We start from the raw sequence: 19,684 nt of genomic DNA, 5'->3' as shown, positions 1-19,684 counted from the left end.
CGAAAGCATTTCGTAAAATGACTTGGATTGCAACATTCTTAAAATATGCGGCAATATCCGTCAAAATTTGAGGACAACGCTATCTTACTAAAATCACCAGCTTTAGATAACAGTTTATTTGATAATAATTTGAAGCGGCAATTGTTGGCACTTGCAACACAGAAAAACAAAATAAATTTACGTTCGTTTTTTTGACGTGATGGATGTCATTGCTTTATGATATGCGAAAGACTAAATCTTTATTGAGTTTCATCGTCAAACATGGTTGTTTTCTAAGGGAAACTCGAGGGGAAATGCAAATAGCCAAGGAACGTAGGCCTATTCTTTTTTCGAAGATACCCGTCGTAATAGGCCAAAATGACTATAGGTCTAATATGGAAATCATGACATGTAAAAACACTGTTTTGAATCAAACGTGCGAAAGTTTTATACTGCCGCTAAAGTAGGTGTATTCCATAATGCCCGAAAGAAAACCAAAACGAAATAATCCAAAGAAATCCCAAGTGAAAATCATATAGGCTAGCCTTTCAACATAACACGTAAGCTGATAGGCTTATTAGGCTATCGTTTTCATTTTTGCAGTTTAAAGTAAACCAAGTCTAATCTTCAAAGCAAGATAAAGGCACAAGTTCAGAAGCGATCCATCGCTAGAAACGCACTTGTCCTTGGGGACGTAACCGCAGGTGGCGCCTGAGCTTCGGGGTGCGGGGGACGACCACTCGTTACCCAAACCAGGAGCTTTGTGCAGCGTGCAGGTGCCTCCGTTCTGGAGAGGTTCGTGAGTGAAATGGGTGCAATCGGAGTTACTGGCGCAGATTTTGCTGCAGGCGACGGGATCCAGAATGTTGATGACGATGGAAAGCTTCAAACCAATGAAAATGCAGCTGTTGAGAGAAATAGAAATGGCCGAAGTGTCTATGGGCAAGCTAATGGCTGAACTTGCCTGTCTGATGCAAGTGGTAGGACTCTTAATAAATAAACAGATTTTATCGAATTGCCGCTGCAGAAAATGAACTGACGGATACCTGAACAGATGCCAATTCCTTTAGAAGAGTGGATCCGTCAATAATAGGCACATCGCTTGAAGCTGATGCTTCCTCTTTGGCATCGGTAGAAGGAACTTGCCTGCGCATACGAGAATCGATACGGTAATTGCTAGGAGATTCTAGTGGCATCCAGTCGGCAAAGGCGTCGACGTTGGTCGGATCCAAAGTGGCTGAAGTAACGGCTGCCACCAGCAACATCAAAGTGATGAAATTTTTCTATTTTAAGAAAAGAGAAAATAACAAAAATGACAATAATTGGAATTAGAGGTTACGATGTCGCAAAAGAAGGACACTATTGTTTTTTATTTTTTACGTATGCTTTACCTGCATGTTGATAAGTAGGAAAAGAGACCTGCTTTTTGCTGCAAAAGTCGACGACGATCTTAAGTCTCGTAGAAAGTGTGTTTGCTTTTATACCATCGACATCAGCTTCACGACATCATATATTAGTTCACATCACGCAATCGTTACGGATACCCAATCGTCTCTTGCAAGATACTGACATTGCCCAAACACTTTCGATTGGCAACAGCACTCTTACAGCATGCAATAAGGTCATATGGCATACACATATTGGTTTAGCTACAGTTTCGATGCATTTCAAGTATATCTAATTTTGGCTACAATTAGTTTAACAAAGATCTGCAACCAAAACATGTTTCGTAAAGCTAATGGTCTGAACCAGCGCTTATTGACTTTTTGACGCAACAGCAAGAAGCCACATAAGGAAGCCCTATAAAAATAAATAAATAAAAATTTCAAAAAACTGCACCTTATTAGTTTAATTCATTTATTTTGTCATTTCCAGAGAGACATTATCATAGTATTATCGGAAGCCAATTGGTCGTAAAATAGACCATTCACAAAACGCTACATTTGATGAATAACGTCAGATCTCGTTGATGGTCTAAACAAAATTAAACGACATTAGACTACAATATTTCACCAAAAGAAGACATGTGTAATGCAGCTCATTCCGACGATTATCACAGCTCCGTCTGCTGGCAAAGACGTGGTTTAATCCGGTGATAAATTGTGCTTCCCAGACGAAGTTGCAATCTGTAAAATATAATTTATTCATTTAAATATTAACCGTCTAAACTGCAGCCAAATTTTTCAGTAAAATAATTTGTAAAATCGACCTTGCCTAATGGACTGAATTTTCAACTTCTTCCATAGTTTTTGTTGATATAATCTCGAGTCCAAGTAATGCACTGACAATCTTGTGCTGGGCCATTTCGCCATTTCTGTCTCGTAATCGCCTTTGGTGAAAAGCGTCCATGTGGAGTCGGACAGCAGGTCTGTAGCTTTGACTACCAGATTTGCTGGATTCTAATAGCTTCCAGAGAGTCTTTCCTTCATCCACTAAATTCATTTTTCCTGCTGCACTTCTAATTCTCTGATGGACATAACCAGAGAGGCTGATTTGGTGATTGGATAACGTGGACGTCAATACGTAGACGATGTCAGACAGACCCCCCATGAAAAGCAAATCTTTTGCGACACGGAATGGCCAAATTTTACTGATGGTAAAGACAGCCCCAGCACTAATCGAAACAGCTCCACCGATAATAATGAACGGTACAAATAGGGATGTCAAGACCATCTGTTTCCTAGACATTTGGCGATCCTTCATGTACATGACATGATCAAATCCCATCAAACGAAAAAGACATAATTCGCGTTCGACGGTATTGGCTTTTACCTTGCGGATATCACTGTCAATGAAGTCAAGCGCAGTTTCTTGTTTTTTCAACGACGTGGCTTCGTAAATTGCTTGTCGGCTTTTCAAAAAATCTAAAATACATTTATGTTCATGGCCTTCGTTGGTGATTTCATTCACTTTTCTTTCGAGGATATGTTCATCCATTTTCTTTAGTCGGACACCAGAAATGACATAGGCAGCAATCAAGTCATCCAGCATATCTCTATAAGGTGTCAAAGGCAACAAGTTGATTGCTTCGAGACGATTCGTATTGTATTTACTCTTCAGCCAATGTCGTCTAACTATTTCGGCACGTAACTTGGTCCCCACTAAACGCATCACAGTATCTTCATACGCAGGACAGTTTGGATATTTGAAACTTTGACCATCGTAATCGGACGAGAGATTGCCTGCGTCGTCTATGATTTTTTGGTTTTTTAGTTCGTCCATAATTTCTTTACGTTCCACCTTGCTGATATCGGCCTTACGCAAATCGTCGTCTTTTAACTGGCCAAACAGCTTCAAGTCAACTGATTTGAGTTTGGCGATATCAATTTTGGCGATCTTGTTGAACTGAAATTGATCTCCGCTACGGTTGTACTCTCGATTGCCATAAAGTTTGTCTTTGACGTACTCTTGCGAGAAAATGATTTTCTTTTCTTCTCCGTTTTTGCTGTTATCAATGGGATCATACAGGACGTAGTTGTCGCCAAAGTCTAATTCTTTGGCCTCGTCGCGATCTAAATTGAAACTGTCGACGTTGCAGTCATCCATGACGACGAAATTTTCGTTATCAAACAATGCCCCGGTTTCGATCAATTTCGCCCAGAACGATTCCCTCGTGCATGGAATTAAATTGTCTTCTTGAAATTTCTTTTTCAACTCGTTTTCAAATTCTTTTTCAATGTCCTCTGTGCTTAGTTCCTCTTTCACCGCCTGTTTGAGAGCTTTTTCTAAGGTCGATGCGCAGAAACCGTAAGCGTTTGCTATCTGAAAAATGGCCGTTTTCCAATTGGATTCTGCAATTTGCTCGACGGAAGAGTTCCAGCTCGGTATGGTGCTGGCGCTATTCAGCTGGTGGCCAATGCATTTGGACTCGCCCTCCATTAATAGATCAAAATATTCCACCACCTTTTCGTTCGGAATCGTAAAATTCTTCGAGTCCTTTTTTTTTTCGTCTTTTTTCTGGAAAACTTTGGAGTTTTCATGATTTTCCCGTTCAATCCATTTTTCAAAGTTATCTAGATTTTTTGCAAAAAATCCTTTAACTTCTTTGGGAAGACACCCTGCTGCTTCAAAATCTTCTATGGAGCAATCGGTCCCCAGCAAGGACCGAACTGAGCCAAGGAAATATTGAAACAGATTAAGAATGTTATCTTTTTGCTGCGTATAGCCATCAACAGCACAAAAGGAATCAGCATGATCTGTTTTCCTATCCGTCTCCCGGATGATTGAAAAATTTGATATTTGCATATTGATTTGCTCATTTAATACATTTTCGCACGTACGCAATGTTTTAATAAATTCATTTTGGTTTGTTTCGAAATCTTCCTTCAGCAAAATGAATGCGCGGTAGTAGTAAGCAGCGGGATAAAATTGGTTGTCTTTTGATTTGATGAGTTGTTCTAAAAGGCTGGTTGCCGCCTTAAACTTATTCGATTTCTTGTTACCCGTGGCCGCCAAATGTTTAGCAACGACAACTAAACGAGCCGGTGTCATCCAGTCAAGTTGACTTTGACTACTTTCGGGAAAATTGTGCTCGGGAATTTTAAATTTTGGAATTAATTTCGTTGAGTACGAGTACTTTTTCACGTCGAATGGGGAATCATGATTCCCCGAAATGGATGCATCCATTTCCATTCGAAATGGATGCAAAAGATTTCCATTCGAAATGGATGCATCCATTTCGTCCAGCCACAAAGCCCATTGATCCAATACACTTCCACAGATGGCACTTACTTCCCAATCCCTGTATTTTTTCTCACATAATTGTTTTCTTAGAGTAGTATAATATTCTGAGAAATCATCAAATAATTTCACTTGATCTCTCCTGCCTTTAGAATATTCTTCCAACCGGGCGATGCGTTGTTTTTCTTGAAAATTGCGTGCTTCCTCCATGGCGGAAATTGTGGCCAAATCCTGGGTGTCGTTTTCATCAGGCGTATTCCGATCGCGGGAAATTGATTTGCAAATAATGAGAATTCCACTTCCGGGTGCCCCATTGCGAGCTGCCCGGCCCATTATTTGTTCCTCAATCCGTTCATTATCGGGGAAAAAAGTAAGGCACACATGCAATCCTCCATTGTCACACAGTTGTTTGCTAATTTTCAAATCCGTTCCTCGGCCGGCCAAGTTGGTAGCGACGATAACATGCCCAATATCCAGCTCGATACTTTCATACGCAAATTTCTCGTAATCGCGTGTGTAGCGATGGAGACGATGGTTTACACTTAGCTCAGGATTGGAACTCTTTAAGCGTTGATGGATGAAGTTGACAACTTTGATGGACTTGCAAAAGATGATAATCGATCGTTTTGGTATTGTTTCGATAGTGGTCTTGGTTTCCCTTATAATGGCATTTAGCCATTCTTCTTCTGTTGACAGGACTTGGGTTTTTTTTTTTTCAAAACATGTGTCGAAAGCCCTAGGAATGGGGTACAAATCACACTCATATGCGTTCTGTAAAAATATTTGTTCTTGTTCAGATCCCAGCGTCCCTGACACACCCAGCAATCCCCAGTATTTTGAGATGTACGTGGCATTGGAGATAAAAACTGATTTGAGACTTTGCAGCGTTAACTTACATCCTTCCTTGAGCTGAAGGAATTGGTGCAAGGCTCCATCCCATTGCGACAAAGTTTGATCCGTTCCAGTGTCGGGATCGACAATAATCACTTGCGGATTGAGATCCGGACTAGTGTCTGTTCGATCTTGGTCAATGACGTAGTCCTCGTCGCGTCTTAGATCCAGGGCCAGAAAAGCACTGTTCAGCCAAGTGTCAAGATTTCGATCAACAAATGCGAGTAGATGAGAAGGTATTCGGATTCGACGCTGGCGATTGGCCACTTTGCGGAAATAGAAAACCAATTTCGCCTTCAGATTCTTCCCTTGTAGTATTAGTTCTGGGTTAAGGTTGATCTTTGATTCTGTAATTTCGTTTGCATCAGCGATTAATAGATATCCCTTTGAGTCAATGACTTTTATCTCAATTAGATATTTCCATAGCGCGTCTTTTTCCGAATCGTCCCATAGCGCGTGAACCAACTTCAGCTCGTCTTTAGTTGTGACACCGAACAAGTCGAACAACACATCAGATTTGATTGAATCCTTCACTTGTTCTTTTGAACTGCTCTTGTCAACAGTAGAGTTGCGTAGCTTTTCCCAAATGAAAACGTATAAAGACTCCAAAGTTTCCATGCCGGGGATGTCGTGTGATAAGTAGAGAGTGTTGCTGCCTTGGTCCAGCAACATGCAATCTACCTCGTCAACAATGGCATACGATGATTGTAGATTGTTAAAAATATTACGGTCGTAGAACTTGGCCAATAAATAATCACGCTGGAAATTGGCCAGTTGTCCGTAAACTACTTTCGCCGCATAAGCTGCTGTGCGACCGTCTTCCGATTGGTTACAGTTGTTTGCCACCGACACACCGAAATAGTCGTAGAGATCTCTCAATCCTCCTTCTGCGACTGAAAGGTTGGAATCACGAATTGCTAATAAATTGTTACTGGTAATCACATCAATTCGTTGCGGTGATTTCTGAGCGTCGAACAATTGTTCCTCGCTTAAGTGTTTTCGCGCTTTGTTAGGGTCGAACCAATTGTAAACAAGAGCAATCGCCACTGCGGCCACAATCAGCGACTTACCCTCGCCAGTAAATACCTGGGCTAATCTTCGATCAGATTTCGTTAGCTTAAGGTTAGGTAGCAACGTAACTATTGCCAGAATCTGGGTATCACGAAGCCGGAAGTTGTCGTCTTTTGGTTTACGAAGTTGCTGTACGGCGCACTCAAAGTCGTACAAAAATATGGCTAACGATTTGAGACCACTTTCTTCGTTTCCGTTAATTTTAATTTTTTTTTTCCATTTTCTTGTGATATCTTCTTTCTCCCCTAGATTTCTTTGATCATTAAGGTAGCTCAAGATGAATATGATTCGTTCATTGAAATTTTCGATTTTTGATTTTGATTTTGATTTCATTTCGTTTGACATCTGCTTCCAGGTGGGCGAAATAAATTTTTTTGAATTCTCGTAGAGGAAGCTTGCAAGCATTTTTCTATTCCGTATATTAAAACTGGTAAGTTTTCTATCGCTCATAGAATTTCCTTGAGATGCGCTAGGATCACACGCTGCACTGCTTTTGACACTAGGCGCTGGTTTGATGCAGCTTATCCTTTCTTGATTCAGCTGCTGGTGCAGTAGATCACCAAATTGGAACTTATCATTTTGGATTTCTTTCATCAATTGATCGACATTTTGTGATTGATTTTGTTCACACGTATCAGACGAAAACGTCTTCTGCAGGGAATCTGTTATTTGCTTTCGCTCACTTATCTTTGAGAAATGACGAATAAGGCTTTGGCGAATAACGCCATTTTTCTTCGAGGCGGAAAATAATTGTAAGCTATCATTTTGCTCCAAAGATAAGATTATTGTTGCATAACATAGATTTCCAAACAAATCATCCTTTTCTACGCCATCACTAGGCCTAATCTTAACGTAAGAAACAACTTTATCTCTTTGTAACGTTTTTTTCGTCCAGTATTGAATTCCTAGTATTTGATCCCTTTCAAAACCAAAAAAAATTCCTTCTTGGGTCTTGTCTCCATTGTGGATGTAACCAACATCGCCATATGTTCGACCCGTTTTTCCGTCTGAAACCGATGCTTTGTAGACAACCCCTCCTGTGCCCATTGCTTGATACACTTCCATACCAGCAGGAGGGACGCCATGCTCGTTATTCGACAATTCCAATAATATGTTTCCGCCATAGCCACCTTGTCCACATCTGTTTCCTAAGAATAAAAAATGACACGTGCGTGATCAAATATAGAATACAAACTGATCGTGAAATATTTTTCCTAGATTAGAATGTGTACCTTTACAGAGAATGAGTGTGTGTCGATTTTTCTTCCGACTTTCATACGAAAATTTGATTACGCCGTTTTTGACCAAAACATTTGATCTTGCCGGATGGCTGGCTTCTTGCTCATCTTCTTTTTCTGTGTTCTCATCCTCGTCAAGTGAACATTTGTGAATGAAAACTTTCTGAAATTCTTCCACGGACCATTTAACAGCAGAACTTCCATCCCCTCCATCGGATACGATCGCCCATTGCTCAGCTCCGATAATTTGATTGCATTTAATAAAAACATTACCTCCACTTTCGCCCGCGTTTGCATGTGTGGCATCACTGGCATGTCTTCCCGATACGTCCCATACTATTTTCTTGACGTTCTCACTGGCGCAAACGATAAGTTTGTGGGTAACGATACCCACATTGGTTCCGTGCCAGGTTTCATTTTCCAAATCACAATCGATGTGAATGGACGACTGTCCAACGATCTGTATTTCTTGCACGTCTAAATTGTTGTCTTTCAATTCCTTCATTTTCTTCGTAATTTTGCTAACAAAAATGGCAGCGCCATTGATGAAAATAATTTTCCTTCCGTACTCTTCTCTCACTTCGATTGTGGTTTCAGGCAGCAAGAGCTTCTTGTATGTCTCTCCGATAAGCAAATTCAGTTTTGGTGTCCACTTGTTTATTAGCGACACAGTCAGCTTGAAACGCTGTATCCATTCAGGGACTGCACTCGTCTCGTTATCACTCTTTGCCGGCGGGAGTGTTTTCAAGATTTTTTCAACCAGGATGTTAATCCATCCTTGCCAATCTGTCTCCCGGCTATTCGTATTTATATTGCTTTCTAGTATGTGAGCCTCCAGAATGTTTTGTAATTCCTTGTCTTCATTGGCTTTTGTCAAAAACTCAGTCAGAACCGAAAGGAATTTTTGAAGTGCTTCACCATCAACGTCGTTGAGGATGTCATTTCTGTAGCGGAAAAAAATCTTATTGATAAAATAACTCTTCAGTTTGTTGAAATTTCGGTTCAGTAGAAGGGCGAAACGGGGGGTGTTTCTGAACAGCTCTTCCTGTTGGAGAATCAATTTGAAATATCGACAGCTTTTACCAAACCAAGTCCAAAGCTGTGAATTCTCTGCAATTAGTTTGGTATTAATATCTTCGAACGAATCGACGGAATGCAGTTCGTCCAAGACAGTTGACATGTCGGTGCTGATGTCGGACGTTTCATTCTCCAAGTGGATAAACGCCTTTTCTAAACTGTTCCTCGCCCACATTGTCAAGAGGGCATTGACGTATTGCAGTTCTACGCAAGTCTCCTCCAATGATTTAAGTGCGCATCGCACCTCTGAATCGATGTGACTGATTGCATTTTCCACCAGTTTCGGTTCAGTATTTTCATTCTGAATCCAGCACAGGATCTCCTGGAAAACATCTTCTGGTGTTTCGTATTGCCGATCTCTCCCAGCCATTATGATATACCATTCAAAATTATGAAGTCTAAAAAAAAAAAAAAAAAAAAAAAAGAAAAAAAAATGTTACAATCGACGTTAACGGAAGAGCAATAATATTGTTTTATTGCTGATGGCCTAGAATTTTATTTACGTTTATTATTTATCAGTCACTCTTTGTCGACAGGATATGACGTAAGGGAGATCTTTAGATGGAAACATAAATTGGAAGAAAGATAACCTATTGGAACCACACACATTGATCACTATACTGCAGCATCTCTTCCCATAGCCTTTCAATAGACCGCTCATCGCAAATAAACGTGTTTTACATTTTTATGCTAAAATAAGTTCCCTAAATTCTTAATCGCTTTTCTCGTTCCCTTTTCGATACACTCTTTAAAACAACGAAACTATTTAAAACAAATTATTTTTGTTAGGCCAGTTCCATCGTCCGTCACAAAGTGACGGCAAGGGAATTGTATTGCCACATATTATTATTATTTTTTTCTTTTTTTCTTTTTTTGTTACAAGACCTTCACACGTTAAAAGAAAATAGGAATAGTGGACATGATCAATAGCGGGGCGACAGCGAGACGACAGTATCATCCCAGGGAAAAAGAATACCATAAACCTACTGGAATTTTCCACTTTCTACTCTTCAAATTACAGAAAAGTGTCACGGCGCTTAGACTTCATTATCTGTTGTCCAAACAATTATGAGGTCTGGTATAATATACAACACGCCTCAGAAAAATAAAGTTGAACCAAAATTTCACTTACTAGTTATCGAGATAGTATTATTTGCGTGGAGGATTGCTGGAAACTCCACTGGTTGCTGGGGTTTAACTAGTTAACGCACAAACTTGTTCTGTTCAAAAAGCTTTCTGTCGTTTCACTTTGGCATGTCAAGGCCTTATTTTAATGGCTCAACTGGTCTCTGCTATTTTGCTGAAGTAACACTGAAGACTGAACTAAAAACAAACGGCTTCCTCGGTTAAAGGGTTTTGTCACGTTGAAATCGAAGGCTTTAACACTAGGAAAAGTTGTTATGACTTTTAATCTTAAACGCAGCTGACTTGAAATACAACTTACGAGTTCTTTCGGGCAAACCGATTTTTCCCATCTATCGCTCTGACTAATAATCAGTCTTCTCGTGCAACTGAAGTTAGTTGGCCTGATGCGGGTTCAAATTACTCGATTGGATGTGGACGTGGACGTTTAGAGGTTACGAATCGAAGCCGCACCCTTTAGGCTTGACGGAACGCTTTCGTGGACTGTAGCACTGGAGATCGGACGTGTACGCGTAGTATTTCACGAAAATCAGTCAGGCACATCCTACCATCACTTGCATAGCAACCATCAAGGACAAGGTCGTCGGTTAAACGGAGAAGTGAAGTGTTGGGTTGCAAGATCAAAGCTGTCACCTAGTCGTGTCATACTCTGTTATATTTGCGAAGCTGATAAATAAATGGCGTAGGCAAATCTTACAGCAACAACGATTTTAAAAAACAAATAATAATCAGATAACTTCAAACGAGGCTCAAATATGACAGCCGCCTCAATAAATATCGGTCCCCTCTATGTGGCGCAAATTTTTTCTTTTTGGTTTGTTGCCGCTGCAATTTTTGCAAACGGCTAATTTCTACCCCATCCCTTACAAAAAAAAACATGGTCTCCCTTAGCTATTATCACAGACTACGAAGTAAAGACCGCTATCATCGCCATAAGGCTGAGAGAAATTCAGTAGGCGATGCTTGGTCTTACCGCTAGGGGCGCGGGAGTATACTTTCTGAAATTTTTCTACTTTTTCTAATGTTAGTACTGAATACGTGCTTCACACACACGTATTGGCGGGAATTGTATTTAACTTTACGTCAACAACCGTACACCTTAATTTTCTAGATCCCCTTCGTGTATCCCGTGAATTATTTCAAAATTTTATTCAAATTCTTTGGTATGGTAATAAAATTATACATTTACCCCCTCTTTTCCCTATTTTTCAGATGTATTCCCATCGTGCAGGGTTTCACGATGGGCTCTATGTGCTATTATATAGTCCATTAGTGTACAGTACCAGAGTCATAGAACCCTGGTTGGTTCAGGCTGAGAGGAATCCCTATACCGCGTTTCGTTGGTCTGAATGTCTAAAATTTCGACAGTTTTGGGGCGGAGCAAAGTGGTGGAAACTAGAATCAGAGTCATCTATCGAGAGAAACTGAATTATTCAACGGCCATTTCAGTGTTTCTATTCGAGCTTCAATTTTTCTGGTATCGTCTGCTCTGTTCGTTTCCTTTATCACTGTTGTGATTGGCTGTTGAAGTTTTCAAACGTATTTCCTGATTGGTGCACTTATCACACACCCGCTGGAGGCTCTGACTGCTATTTCCGAAATTAGGCACAACGACAGACGATTCCCCCCATGTCGTGAACCAACCAGGGTTCTATGACTCTGACAGTACACAACCGTAGATGCAGTTTTCTCATGGGCAAAATGTCCAAGATGGCCGCTAGGGCTTGCCTCTGGCGTTATTTTTCCTGACGAAATGCTCACGAGTGATACATTCAAGATTGTGGGCACAACTTATATCAAAAGTCACACAGCTAGAAGGAAATTGATGCCCCAGTTGTTGCGATTAATTAACTCAAAGAAAATTGAAAATGCACAACGTTTGAACTTTTTTTTGCAGTAATTAAAAAGATTATTTCTATACCTTCAAACGGGCTCCTCTTTAACGATTCAAAATTTAGTTAAGGTCTGAACTGTGGAAGTGTGAAAAGATATTTAGTCTTAATGTGTCGAACTGAATGTTGTGAGACTTTGCTGCCACTGCATTTCAAATTTCCTTTACGTTGGACAGGTCTACGTTGAATCGGACGATGCCATCTAGAATAGCTACACATAAAACTTTATAAATTATTATTATTCGTAGTTTGAATTAAATTAATCGGTAACATTTTCCCAGAGAAATCTGTGGACATCAATTGGTCACTTAACTCCAATGATTTTGAAATAAAGAAAACACCTGTAGGGCAGGTTATCTAACGCGAATTTTCAATCAGCTGAAACTGTTGAAAGCCAGGTAATGACCGTCAAGCCTTCTATTAGACTGCGATAACCATTTCTACTTACTTCGACTGTCTTCTACCTCAACAAAATGCTTCGATGATTGGAAAAACAGTCAACTTTAGCTTGCTGGATAAATGCCACTTACCACAGCAGAAGCAGTTTCAAAATAAAATGGTATCATGTCAGTGTTGGATGCGACAAGAATTTTTTCTATTTCTTTTCATTCTGGTTATGGTTATAGGCCTATCTAATCTAAAAACTAATTGCTAATGTAAATGCAAGATTTTCACGTTACGAGAGAACGGGGAATAGATATTTAAAAAAAAAGAGCTATACGAATTGCACGAGTAATCGAGCAAGAAAAGGAAAATCACCGTTGGAGGAAAAGAAGGCAGGACACGTAGTCCAAGTGTAAATATGCGCCTTCAGCTCATCTCACGTGGGAAAGTGAAAGAGCAAACGTTATTTTCATTCCCAGGTTGGCCAACGACCGCAGTAAGATATGCTCGTGGTTGTTGTCACAATCATCGTTCTAGTGTTAATAAGAATAGTTGGACAATTCTCAACGTCCGGATAAAATATTTCAAAGTAAGTTCAAAATCGTTTAACAACAACCTAAATTGTCGGACGTATTTGTTAAGAAATAACTGGGAGGTAAGCGCAGTATTTTGTTGCTGTTAAAGGGACGTAGGCTTATGGCCCGGTAAACCAGATTTCAATACCAACGAAAAGATGAAAATGGGCAAGAAATACTCAATTTTCTGTTTATAGAGCACAGCCAAAAAGCCGGAAAAAAAAAAATTTATTAAAGCACTATTTCGACAACTTTTTAAATTTAAAATTATTTAAAATTTTTTTGTTTTTATTACATGTAATCAAACTGTATGTGTTAATAAACGTGTGTTTCTAATTTAAATTTTTGTTTTTTTTTGGGGGCTGCAACTTTACTCGACTACAACTATACAATGAAACCTATTGTATGTTTTAAAAAAATTCAAAATGTTGAAGTGTCGAAAAAAACGAGGAGTAATCTTAAATTAATACCGCATATTTTCAAAGTAAATCCAAAACCTAATGATAAAAAACATCTCTTATCAAACTAAATTAACAAAAATTTGAGTAAAACCCAAAGTCACCCAGCGTGTGTTGTAAAAGAACTAATTTTCGGAATTTAAAACCAAAATTTTTGTAATGTTTATAACTTTTACTGTGTTATATCAAAGAAAATTAATACAAAATAAAAGGTTATATGCACAAAAACTATTGGGATTTTAGGTTATTAGTTTTATGTAGCATCAATTTAACAAAACGTGTTAAACACGGCGAAAAAATTACGCGAACCAATTCAGTAACTAAAATAAAAAAAAAAAATCTACACAAAAACATTAAATTAGAAACACACGTTTATTAACACATACAGTTTGATTACATGTAATAAAAACAAAAAAAATTTAAAATCCCCACTTATTTTCTAATTTTTAATGAAAATTTATATGTGATCCCTACGTACGATTTTGTTTTTTTTCCCCCCTTACAAAAAAGTATTCGAAATAGGCTCATTAAAAAAACTTCTCATTACTAATTGTTTGAGGTAAAAACTAAAATAACTATACTATTAAGAGAGCCGGGGGGTTGGCAACTGTTCCAAAACTCGTACACTAGACCGAGGATCATTCTGGATCTTCAGCAGAATTTCAGGCTAAAATTTGAAAATTTTAAGCAAATTTTAAGTCAAAGTAAGGCCAATCCGTAAACTTTGGTTGGGAGTTGCCAACCCCCAGAAGAGAGCGATATCTATGATAAAATCTAAGAATTGACAGAGGGGTGTTTACGTTTAAAATTTTTTTTTCTTACTTCAATCAATGGCTGTTGTACTCGTTGCTGGCAATTATTGTCCACCCGCGAAGGCCAATATCAAAGTTCTAATGGAAGATAAAAGGTTTCGAATGCCACTCGAGCGCTAAACAAACCCTGAATCTTTAAGCGTGTCCAATTTAGACCTACTACCGTAGTCTAACAATCGCAAGGAACGAAATTTCTTTAACTTTCATTCTGACAAAAAGAAAACAAAACAAAAGGGGAACAGGAAAGGGTATGAGAAACGGCTAGTGTAACGATCCTATGCAACACCGATTCACACCTTTCCCACGTTTGCCTATACATTCGTTGTAAAGCCAGTAGCTTCATATGGTGCAATCTGACAGAGCATCGTAGCCTATAGTAATACCAACATACTCGATAGTTCGAAAGTTTAAAACGCAAAATGTTTGAAATATTGGAAATTACTGCAATTAAGCAGCAGGTCTCTTATACTTAACCTATATTACAAGTCAGCTTACCGTATTTTATGTTAATACAAGTAGATTTCGTGATGAGTATTACCTGTTTCTCCGCCATTCTTCTCATCCTACATCGAAATGTTGTTACTAGTGAGGTGTTTACCTCCCTGGCAGACATGGAGAGCCTAGTATCTACAGAATTAGAGCTCACCAAGCATCTTGAAAATTACATTCAAGAAGAAGAAATTAGACTTAAACAACTGAGAGGGTAAGAAAATAGCTTTTTCCTATTTGTGTTCATGAAAATAATGTCATGTTTTGCTGCTTTTGGTTGCCATAGATTTCTAGAAAAATATGAAACCATGTATCAAGAAGCAAGTAAAGACGTGTCCAAATATTTGGCTAATCCAGTAAATGCTTACTTACTAGTCAAACGCCTCACCTCTGATTGGAGGCAGGTAGAGGGAGTTATGGTGCAGAATATTGGCTCTGGTACGCTTTTATTAATATTCTTCATATTTCATATTGTAACGCAATTTTAAAACAGCCATCGTTCAAAATATCACGCAACATCGTAATGTGTTACGCTTCCCTTCTGACGAAGATTTGAACGGAGCAGCCGTGGGATTAATGAGGTTGCAAGATACATATATGTTAGATACTCATTCTTTAGCTGAAGGGAAGCTCTTAGGGAAGAAGTATTCCCGTCAGCTTACTGGTAATTAATATATGCATATACTGTACACTCACACCAAAGCGTCTCTGTTGATTGTTGATGATTGCTGATTGCTCTGTGTTTTTCTCAAGCTGGAGACTGCTGGGAACTCGGCCGTCAGTCCTACATGAATGGAGATCATTACCATACCGTTCTATGGATGGGCGAAGCTTTAAACAAGTTCATAGTTGATTCCAACGAAGCAGTAAAACGAGAAGAAATTATTGAGCACTTGGCATTTTCTACCTATAAACAAGGTACAGAGCAAGATGTTAATTAAAATTGCACACTTTAAATTTGCTTTTATAATGTAGGTAATGTAAAGGAAGCCTTACAACTAACTCACGAACTGCTAAGAATTGTTCCGTACCACGAACGTGCGCTTACCAATGTCAAGTATTACGAAGACATACTCCATCAACTAGGAGTGATTCAACTCCGCAAGGAAAACCAAGAGTGTGTGATTACCTAATTTCTTCTGGTTTTGAAGTATTAGGCCTACTCCAATTTAAAATGTTTCAATTTTGTTAGCATGGTTAACAAAATGGGAGTTTTTGATACTACTACATTAAAACTAAAGAAACCCCCAGGAACCGCAGGAATACCCACCGATCATTGGGAGAACTACGAAAAGCTTTGCAGGCAACATTTTCGTAGATGTTAAGGTAGATGTTTCTCAAGTAAATATACCCCTGATTTTTATAGAGGTGAGAAACTAATGGATCCCAAAATTGTGGCCCGTCTCCGATGTCGTTACGTGACCAATAACGTGCCGTATTTCTTCATTCAACCCGTTAAGATGGAAGAGGCTTCGTTGAAACCATGGTTAGTTCTTTTTCACGATGTTATCAACAACGAGGAAATTGAAACTGTTAAAAAACTGGCGCAACCTAGGGTAAAGATCATCATTAGAACAACTTAACAGATCTCTTGATTATTAAATAAGCATTACTCACAGTTGCAAAGAAGCACCGTGCAAAATAGTTTGACAGGTGAAAGTGAACCAACTAAATACCGGATCGCCAAAGCTGCCTTTTTGCAAAATAATGAACATGATCAGGTATACAAGGTGGGATAAAACCGATAATTGGCACACTAAATTTCTTATCATTTTAACTTTTTCTGTTTTTAAGCAGATGAATCGACGTGTTGGTGATATTACTGGACTTGACATGGTTACGGCTGAAGATCTCCAAGTTTGCAATTACGGCATTGGAGGGCATTATGAGCCACACTACGATTTCGCAAGAGTACAACAAATTCAATTTCAAATTTTACGTATCCAACTGCTTTATACTGATGGGTTTTCATTCCTTGTCGACAGAAAGGGGAAATTCAAAAAGATTTCGGCTGGGGTAATCGAATCGCTACTTGGTTGTTTTACGTAAGTTTACATGCATCTGAGATTCCGATTGGTGGACTGATAAACGTTTATAATTACCATAGATGAGTGACGTTGAGGCAGGTGGGGCAACAGTCTTTCCAAAAATCAATTTAGCTGTTTGGCCTCGGAAAGGAAGTGCAGCGTTCTGGTATAATCTTCACCTGAATGGTGATGGTGACGACTTGACCCAGCATGCTGCCTGTCCTGTTCTAATCGGATCTAAATGGGGTAAAGTGATTTTTAATAAGGAAACAAAAATTTAGCGTTAAGTTTTGGCTTATACGTGAAACTCGTTTCAGTATCAAACAAATGGATTCATGAACGCAATCAAGAATTCCGCCGACCTTGTGGTTTGCAGTTCGACAGCGGAATGTGATGCAGCTATGATTGTTGGACGATCGGAAATTTCTTTATCTTATTTGTGTCCTCTCAGAAAATAATAGGTGCCTTTGAATGGACTATGGCGGACGTCCAACTTCGTTGTCCTTTGTTTTATCAAAAGACTAGTAATTTTGGGTTTTTCGTTTGTTGACGTCATCGTGGTAAACTGTACTAAAGTACTGCTACTCTACCTATCATGATATTGTTTGTTATATACAGTCGCAACTGTATAAGTTTCTTTACGTGTAGCTCAAAAATTTGCTCTTTTACTGTGTATTGGCGGATGTTATGAGCCTATGGCAGAGGTTGAGATACCTTATTTGTTCTTTTTTTTGTTTCTTACACCCTACCCCTCAACCCATATTTACTTAACTCTTCTTTTATCGTCAATTACTATTTCACCACGATGTGTCATACAATTACGCAGCCCTATTGTCTCACACTCTGATGAAATGAATAGAGAAGACGTTTTATGATTCAGTCAAACGATGGGACTGAATGTTAATTTCCATGCCCAAGTAAGTCAGAGTGTAGCTTAATACCGATTCTTTATTGTTAACACGTTAAATAGGGTTGCTTACCGTATGCCACATCGTGATAAAATAGTAATTGTGCTGCAAAATGACATTTCGCTAGACCGTAAGGGTGTAGACACATATATTTTAGCTCTTTAAAGAAAAAAACAAAGAAACCCGTACTCTTCCTGGGCCTGACAACGCCCCCATATCCTCAGACTTATTTTAGCTCTTACAGTGTAAAGATGTCTGGTTTTGGAGGAGTGGAGGGTATAGAGACTGGGTTGAGTTGACCCATGGGTCGCTAACTTTGAGAGAGAGCAGCAGGAGAGGGACCTGGTGGAACGATCTCGTTTACGGGAACGTGACTTTTACGAATCGCGTTTCCAAGAGAGAGAAAGGTCGCCCTTGCGTTCTGCGCCGAGTGATTTTTATCGGGATCAAGCGCTATAGCCAGCTGTACCGGGCCACGTTTACTACGAGGGTTATGGTAGAGTAGGGCCGGATTACGTTTTTGATCAACGGGATTTCCATTCACAAGGACTTAGTAGAAATCCAAGAAACGGAGGTAGGCCAATCTACGATCAGCGTCGGGTGGATCCGTTAGCCGAACAGGGAGGCAGAAGTCAATACGGCGAGGGCGTTCCCCGTAGGGAAAAATCGGAGAGACCTAGCATTCTGGAACAAGGGACCGAGGATAGTTACGGTGACGAAGAGCAGCCGGAAAGTGAGGAAGGATTAGACGAGTTGATTCTGGACGATTTAGACGATCAGGATAGGCTACAGAAATTCTATAATCGCCCGTGGCGGCCAAGCAGCAATCAGTCCGAAGAGCCACCGGGACCGCAACCGGCCGTCAAATCAAAGCGTGCGTCGGCAGTCATGTCCATGTCACCCGAGCCGGGTCCGTCGAAGGAGAGGACCCCAGAGCCAAGTGATAAGGCGGAACCAGCACCGTTAGTAGTTCCTCAGGAGGTGAGTGATGCGCTTTCGGGTTGGATGACGAAAGGGGTTTCGACGGAAGATTTTAAAGCCATTTCGAAGAAGACGCCGCTAGAATTTCTTGACAAAGAATTTTCGGTGAAGCCCCCGAAACTAGACGGCTACATGCATAGGCGAGCGAAAGAGAAAGGGAAGCTGAAGGCCGTAAACGCGTCGGAAGAATCATTAATTACGACTCAACTTAAGATCATGGACGTGGGCCCGCCACTTATTGATCTCTACACGCGCATTCTATCTCTCGGCGAGGAAAAAATGGAGAAAAAGGCGCAAGAATTGGTGCAAGATGCGTTGCGACAGTCGCGTGCCTACCATCATATCACGAAGCAGAGACGGAAGACGGTGATTGCCTTAGTGGAGCCGTCCTTCGACATTCTCACAGCCGAACCTGAGGCTTTCGCACCGGGAAAGGAAGCTCGCAAGCTCCTTTTCACCGGAAAGTTCCTGGAATTGATGCTTAAAGAAGCATAACAGGACGCGACGCTGGCGAGAACAGCAAAACCCAGGACGAATCTGGGATCGAAAGGAAAGGCGCTCGCGGACCCATCTCATTCACTGCCGCGCCATCCATTCGTTCTGCGGCCGAGAAGGGTGACGGAGCAGCCGCACCGAGGCGGAGGTGAGCGAGGGCGACCAGCAGGTGCCCAAGCATGGACGCGAGGTGTTCAGAGGTACGTTCGTTTTTCAAAACCCGTTATTTCTCCGACCCAACCGTCAGAAGAGGAGGTGGGGGCCAGATTGTTGGCCTTTGCGGGCCAATGGAGTGAGGTGACGGACGATAGTTGGGTTTTGGACGGGATTGCGCAGGGCATAAAATTAGATTTTGAGGCGCTTTGAACCCAGCTTGTAATCCCCCTCCCCCTGTTGCAATGTCAAAAGAAATGGTTAAAATTTGCGACAAGGAGGTGGAGAACTTAATTAGGAAACGGGCGATCACTGAGGTTGCAAAGGGCTCAGAGGGTTTCGTCTGCTCCTTATTCGTTATTCCGAAAGAATCGGGAGGATTTAGGTTTATCATCAACCTTAAACCATTAAATCAGTTCATACAATATGAA

The 19,684-nt window shown here is 40.2% G+C and overlaps 3 protein-coding genes and 1 pseudogene across 7 annotated transcripts; 2 read left to right on the top strand and 2 right to left on the bottom strand.

The window, feature by feature from the left end:
• Positions 1-295: 295 nt before the first annotated feature.
• LOC116930730 lies at positions 296-1,505 on the bottom strand. Its single transcript, XM_032938132.2, has 3 exons — positions 1,371-1,505; positions 1,026-1,262; positions 296-967 (listed from the first exon to the last, which is right to left on the bottom strand). Exons 1-3 carry the CDS (start codon positions 1,374-1,376, stop codon positions 584-586), a joined length of 627 nt encoding a protein of 208 aa, XP_032794023.2. The 5' UTR covers positions 1,377-1,505; the 3' UTR covers positions 296-583.
• Positions 1,506-1,822: 317 nt separating this feature from the next.
• Positions 1,823-10,573, bottom strand: LOC116930729. Of its 2 annotated transcripts, none has more exons than XM_032938131.2 (4): positions 10,069-10,573; positions 7,854-9,334; positions 2,189-7,769; positions 1,823-2,105 (listed from the first exon to the last, which is right to left on the bottom strand). In XM_032938131.2, the coding sequence occupies exons 2-3, from the start codon at positions 9,304-9,306 to the stop codon at positions 2,194-2,196; spliced, it is 7,029 nt and encodes a 2,342-aa protein (XP_032794022.2). In that variant the 5' UTR covers positions 9,307-9,334; positions 10,069-10,573; the 3' UTR covers positions 1,823-2,105; positions 2,189-2,193. The 2 variants fall into 2 exon arrangements, with proteins under 2 accessions (XP_032794022.2, XP_045035090.1); XM_045179155.1 differs by having other exon boundaries at positions 2,194-7,769.
• Positions 10,574-12,818: 2,245 nt separating this feature from the next.
• On the top strand, positions 12,819-17,812 carry LOC116930731 (prolyl 4-hydroxylase subunit alpha-1). Of its 4 annotated transcripts, none has more exons than XM_045178924.1 (13): positions 12,819-12,944; positions 14,720-14,903; positions 14,976-15,127; positions 15,183-15,353; positions 15,443-15,607; positions 15,665-15,806; positions 15,882-15,992; positions 16,056-16,245; positions 16,309-16,410; positions 16,487-16,600; positions 16,675-16,734; positions 16,797-16,962; positions 17,034-17,812. In XM_045178924.1, the coding sequence occupies exons 2-13, from the start codon at positions 14,728-14,730 to the stop codon at positions 17,108-17,110; spliced, it is 1,626 nt and encodes a 541-aa protein (XP_045034859.1). In that variant the 5' UTR covers positions 12,819-12,944; positions 14,720-14,727; the 3' UTR covers positions 17,111-17,812. The 4 variants fall into 4 exon arrangements, with proteins under 4 accessions (XP_045034859.1, XP_045034858.1, XP_045034856.1 ...); XM_045178923.1 differs by having other exon boundaries at positions 16,484-16,600; XM_045178921.1 differs by having other exon boundaries at positions 16,309-16,419.
• Positions 17,614-19,396, top strand: LOC123475697 (annotated as a pseudogene).
• The last annotated feature ends 288 nt before the right edge of the window (positions 19,397-19,684 follow it).

This window comes from Daphnia magna, linkage group LG9 (assembly GCF_020631705.1).
Source record: "Daphnia magna isolate NIES linkage group LG9, ASM2063170v1.1, whole genome shotgun sequence".
Taxonomy (NCBI): domain Eukaryota; kingdom Metazoa; phylum Arthropoda; class Branchiopoda; order Diplostraca; family Daphniidae; genus Daphnia; species Daphnia magna.
Note: the sequence above shows the minus strand (reverse complement) of the source record. Positions and strands in the feature narration are given on the sequence as shown.

Coding starts and splice junctions, on each gene's coding strand:
- LOC116930729 (XM_032938131.2), bottom strand. CDS start 9,306: ATGGCTGGGAGAGATCGGCAATACGAAACACCAGAAGATGTTTTCCAG. Junction 7,770..7,853: donor CACACTCATTCTCTGTAAAG/GTACACATTCTA, acceptor TTTTATTCTTAG/GAAACAGATGTGGACAAGGT.
- LOC116930730 (XM_032938132.2), bottom strand. Junction 968..1,025: donor AGGAATTGGCATCTGTTCAG/GTATCCGTCAGT, acceptor TTATTTATTAAG/AGTCCTACCACTTGCATCAG.
- LOC116930731 (XM_045178921.1), top strand. CDS start 14,728: ATGAGTATTACCTGTTTCTCCGCCATTCTTCTCATCCTACATCGAAAT. Junction 15,993..16,055: donor AACTACGAAAAGCTTTGCAG/GCAACATTTTCG, acceptor TGATTTTTATAG/AGGTGAGAAACTAATGGATC. Junction 16,246..16,308: donor AAAAACTGGCGCAACCTAGG/GTAAAGATCATC, acceptor CATTACTCACAG/TTGCAAAGAAGCACCGTGCA.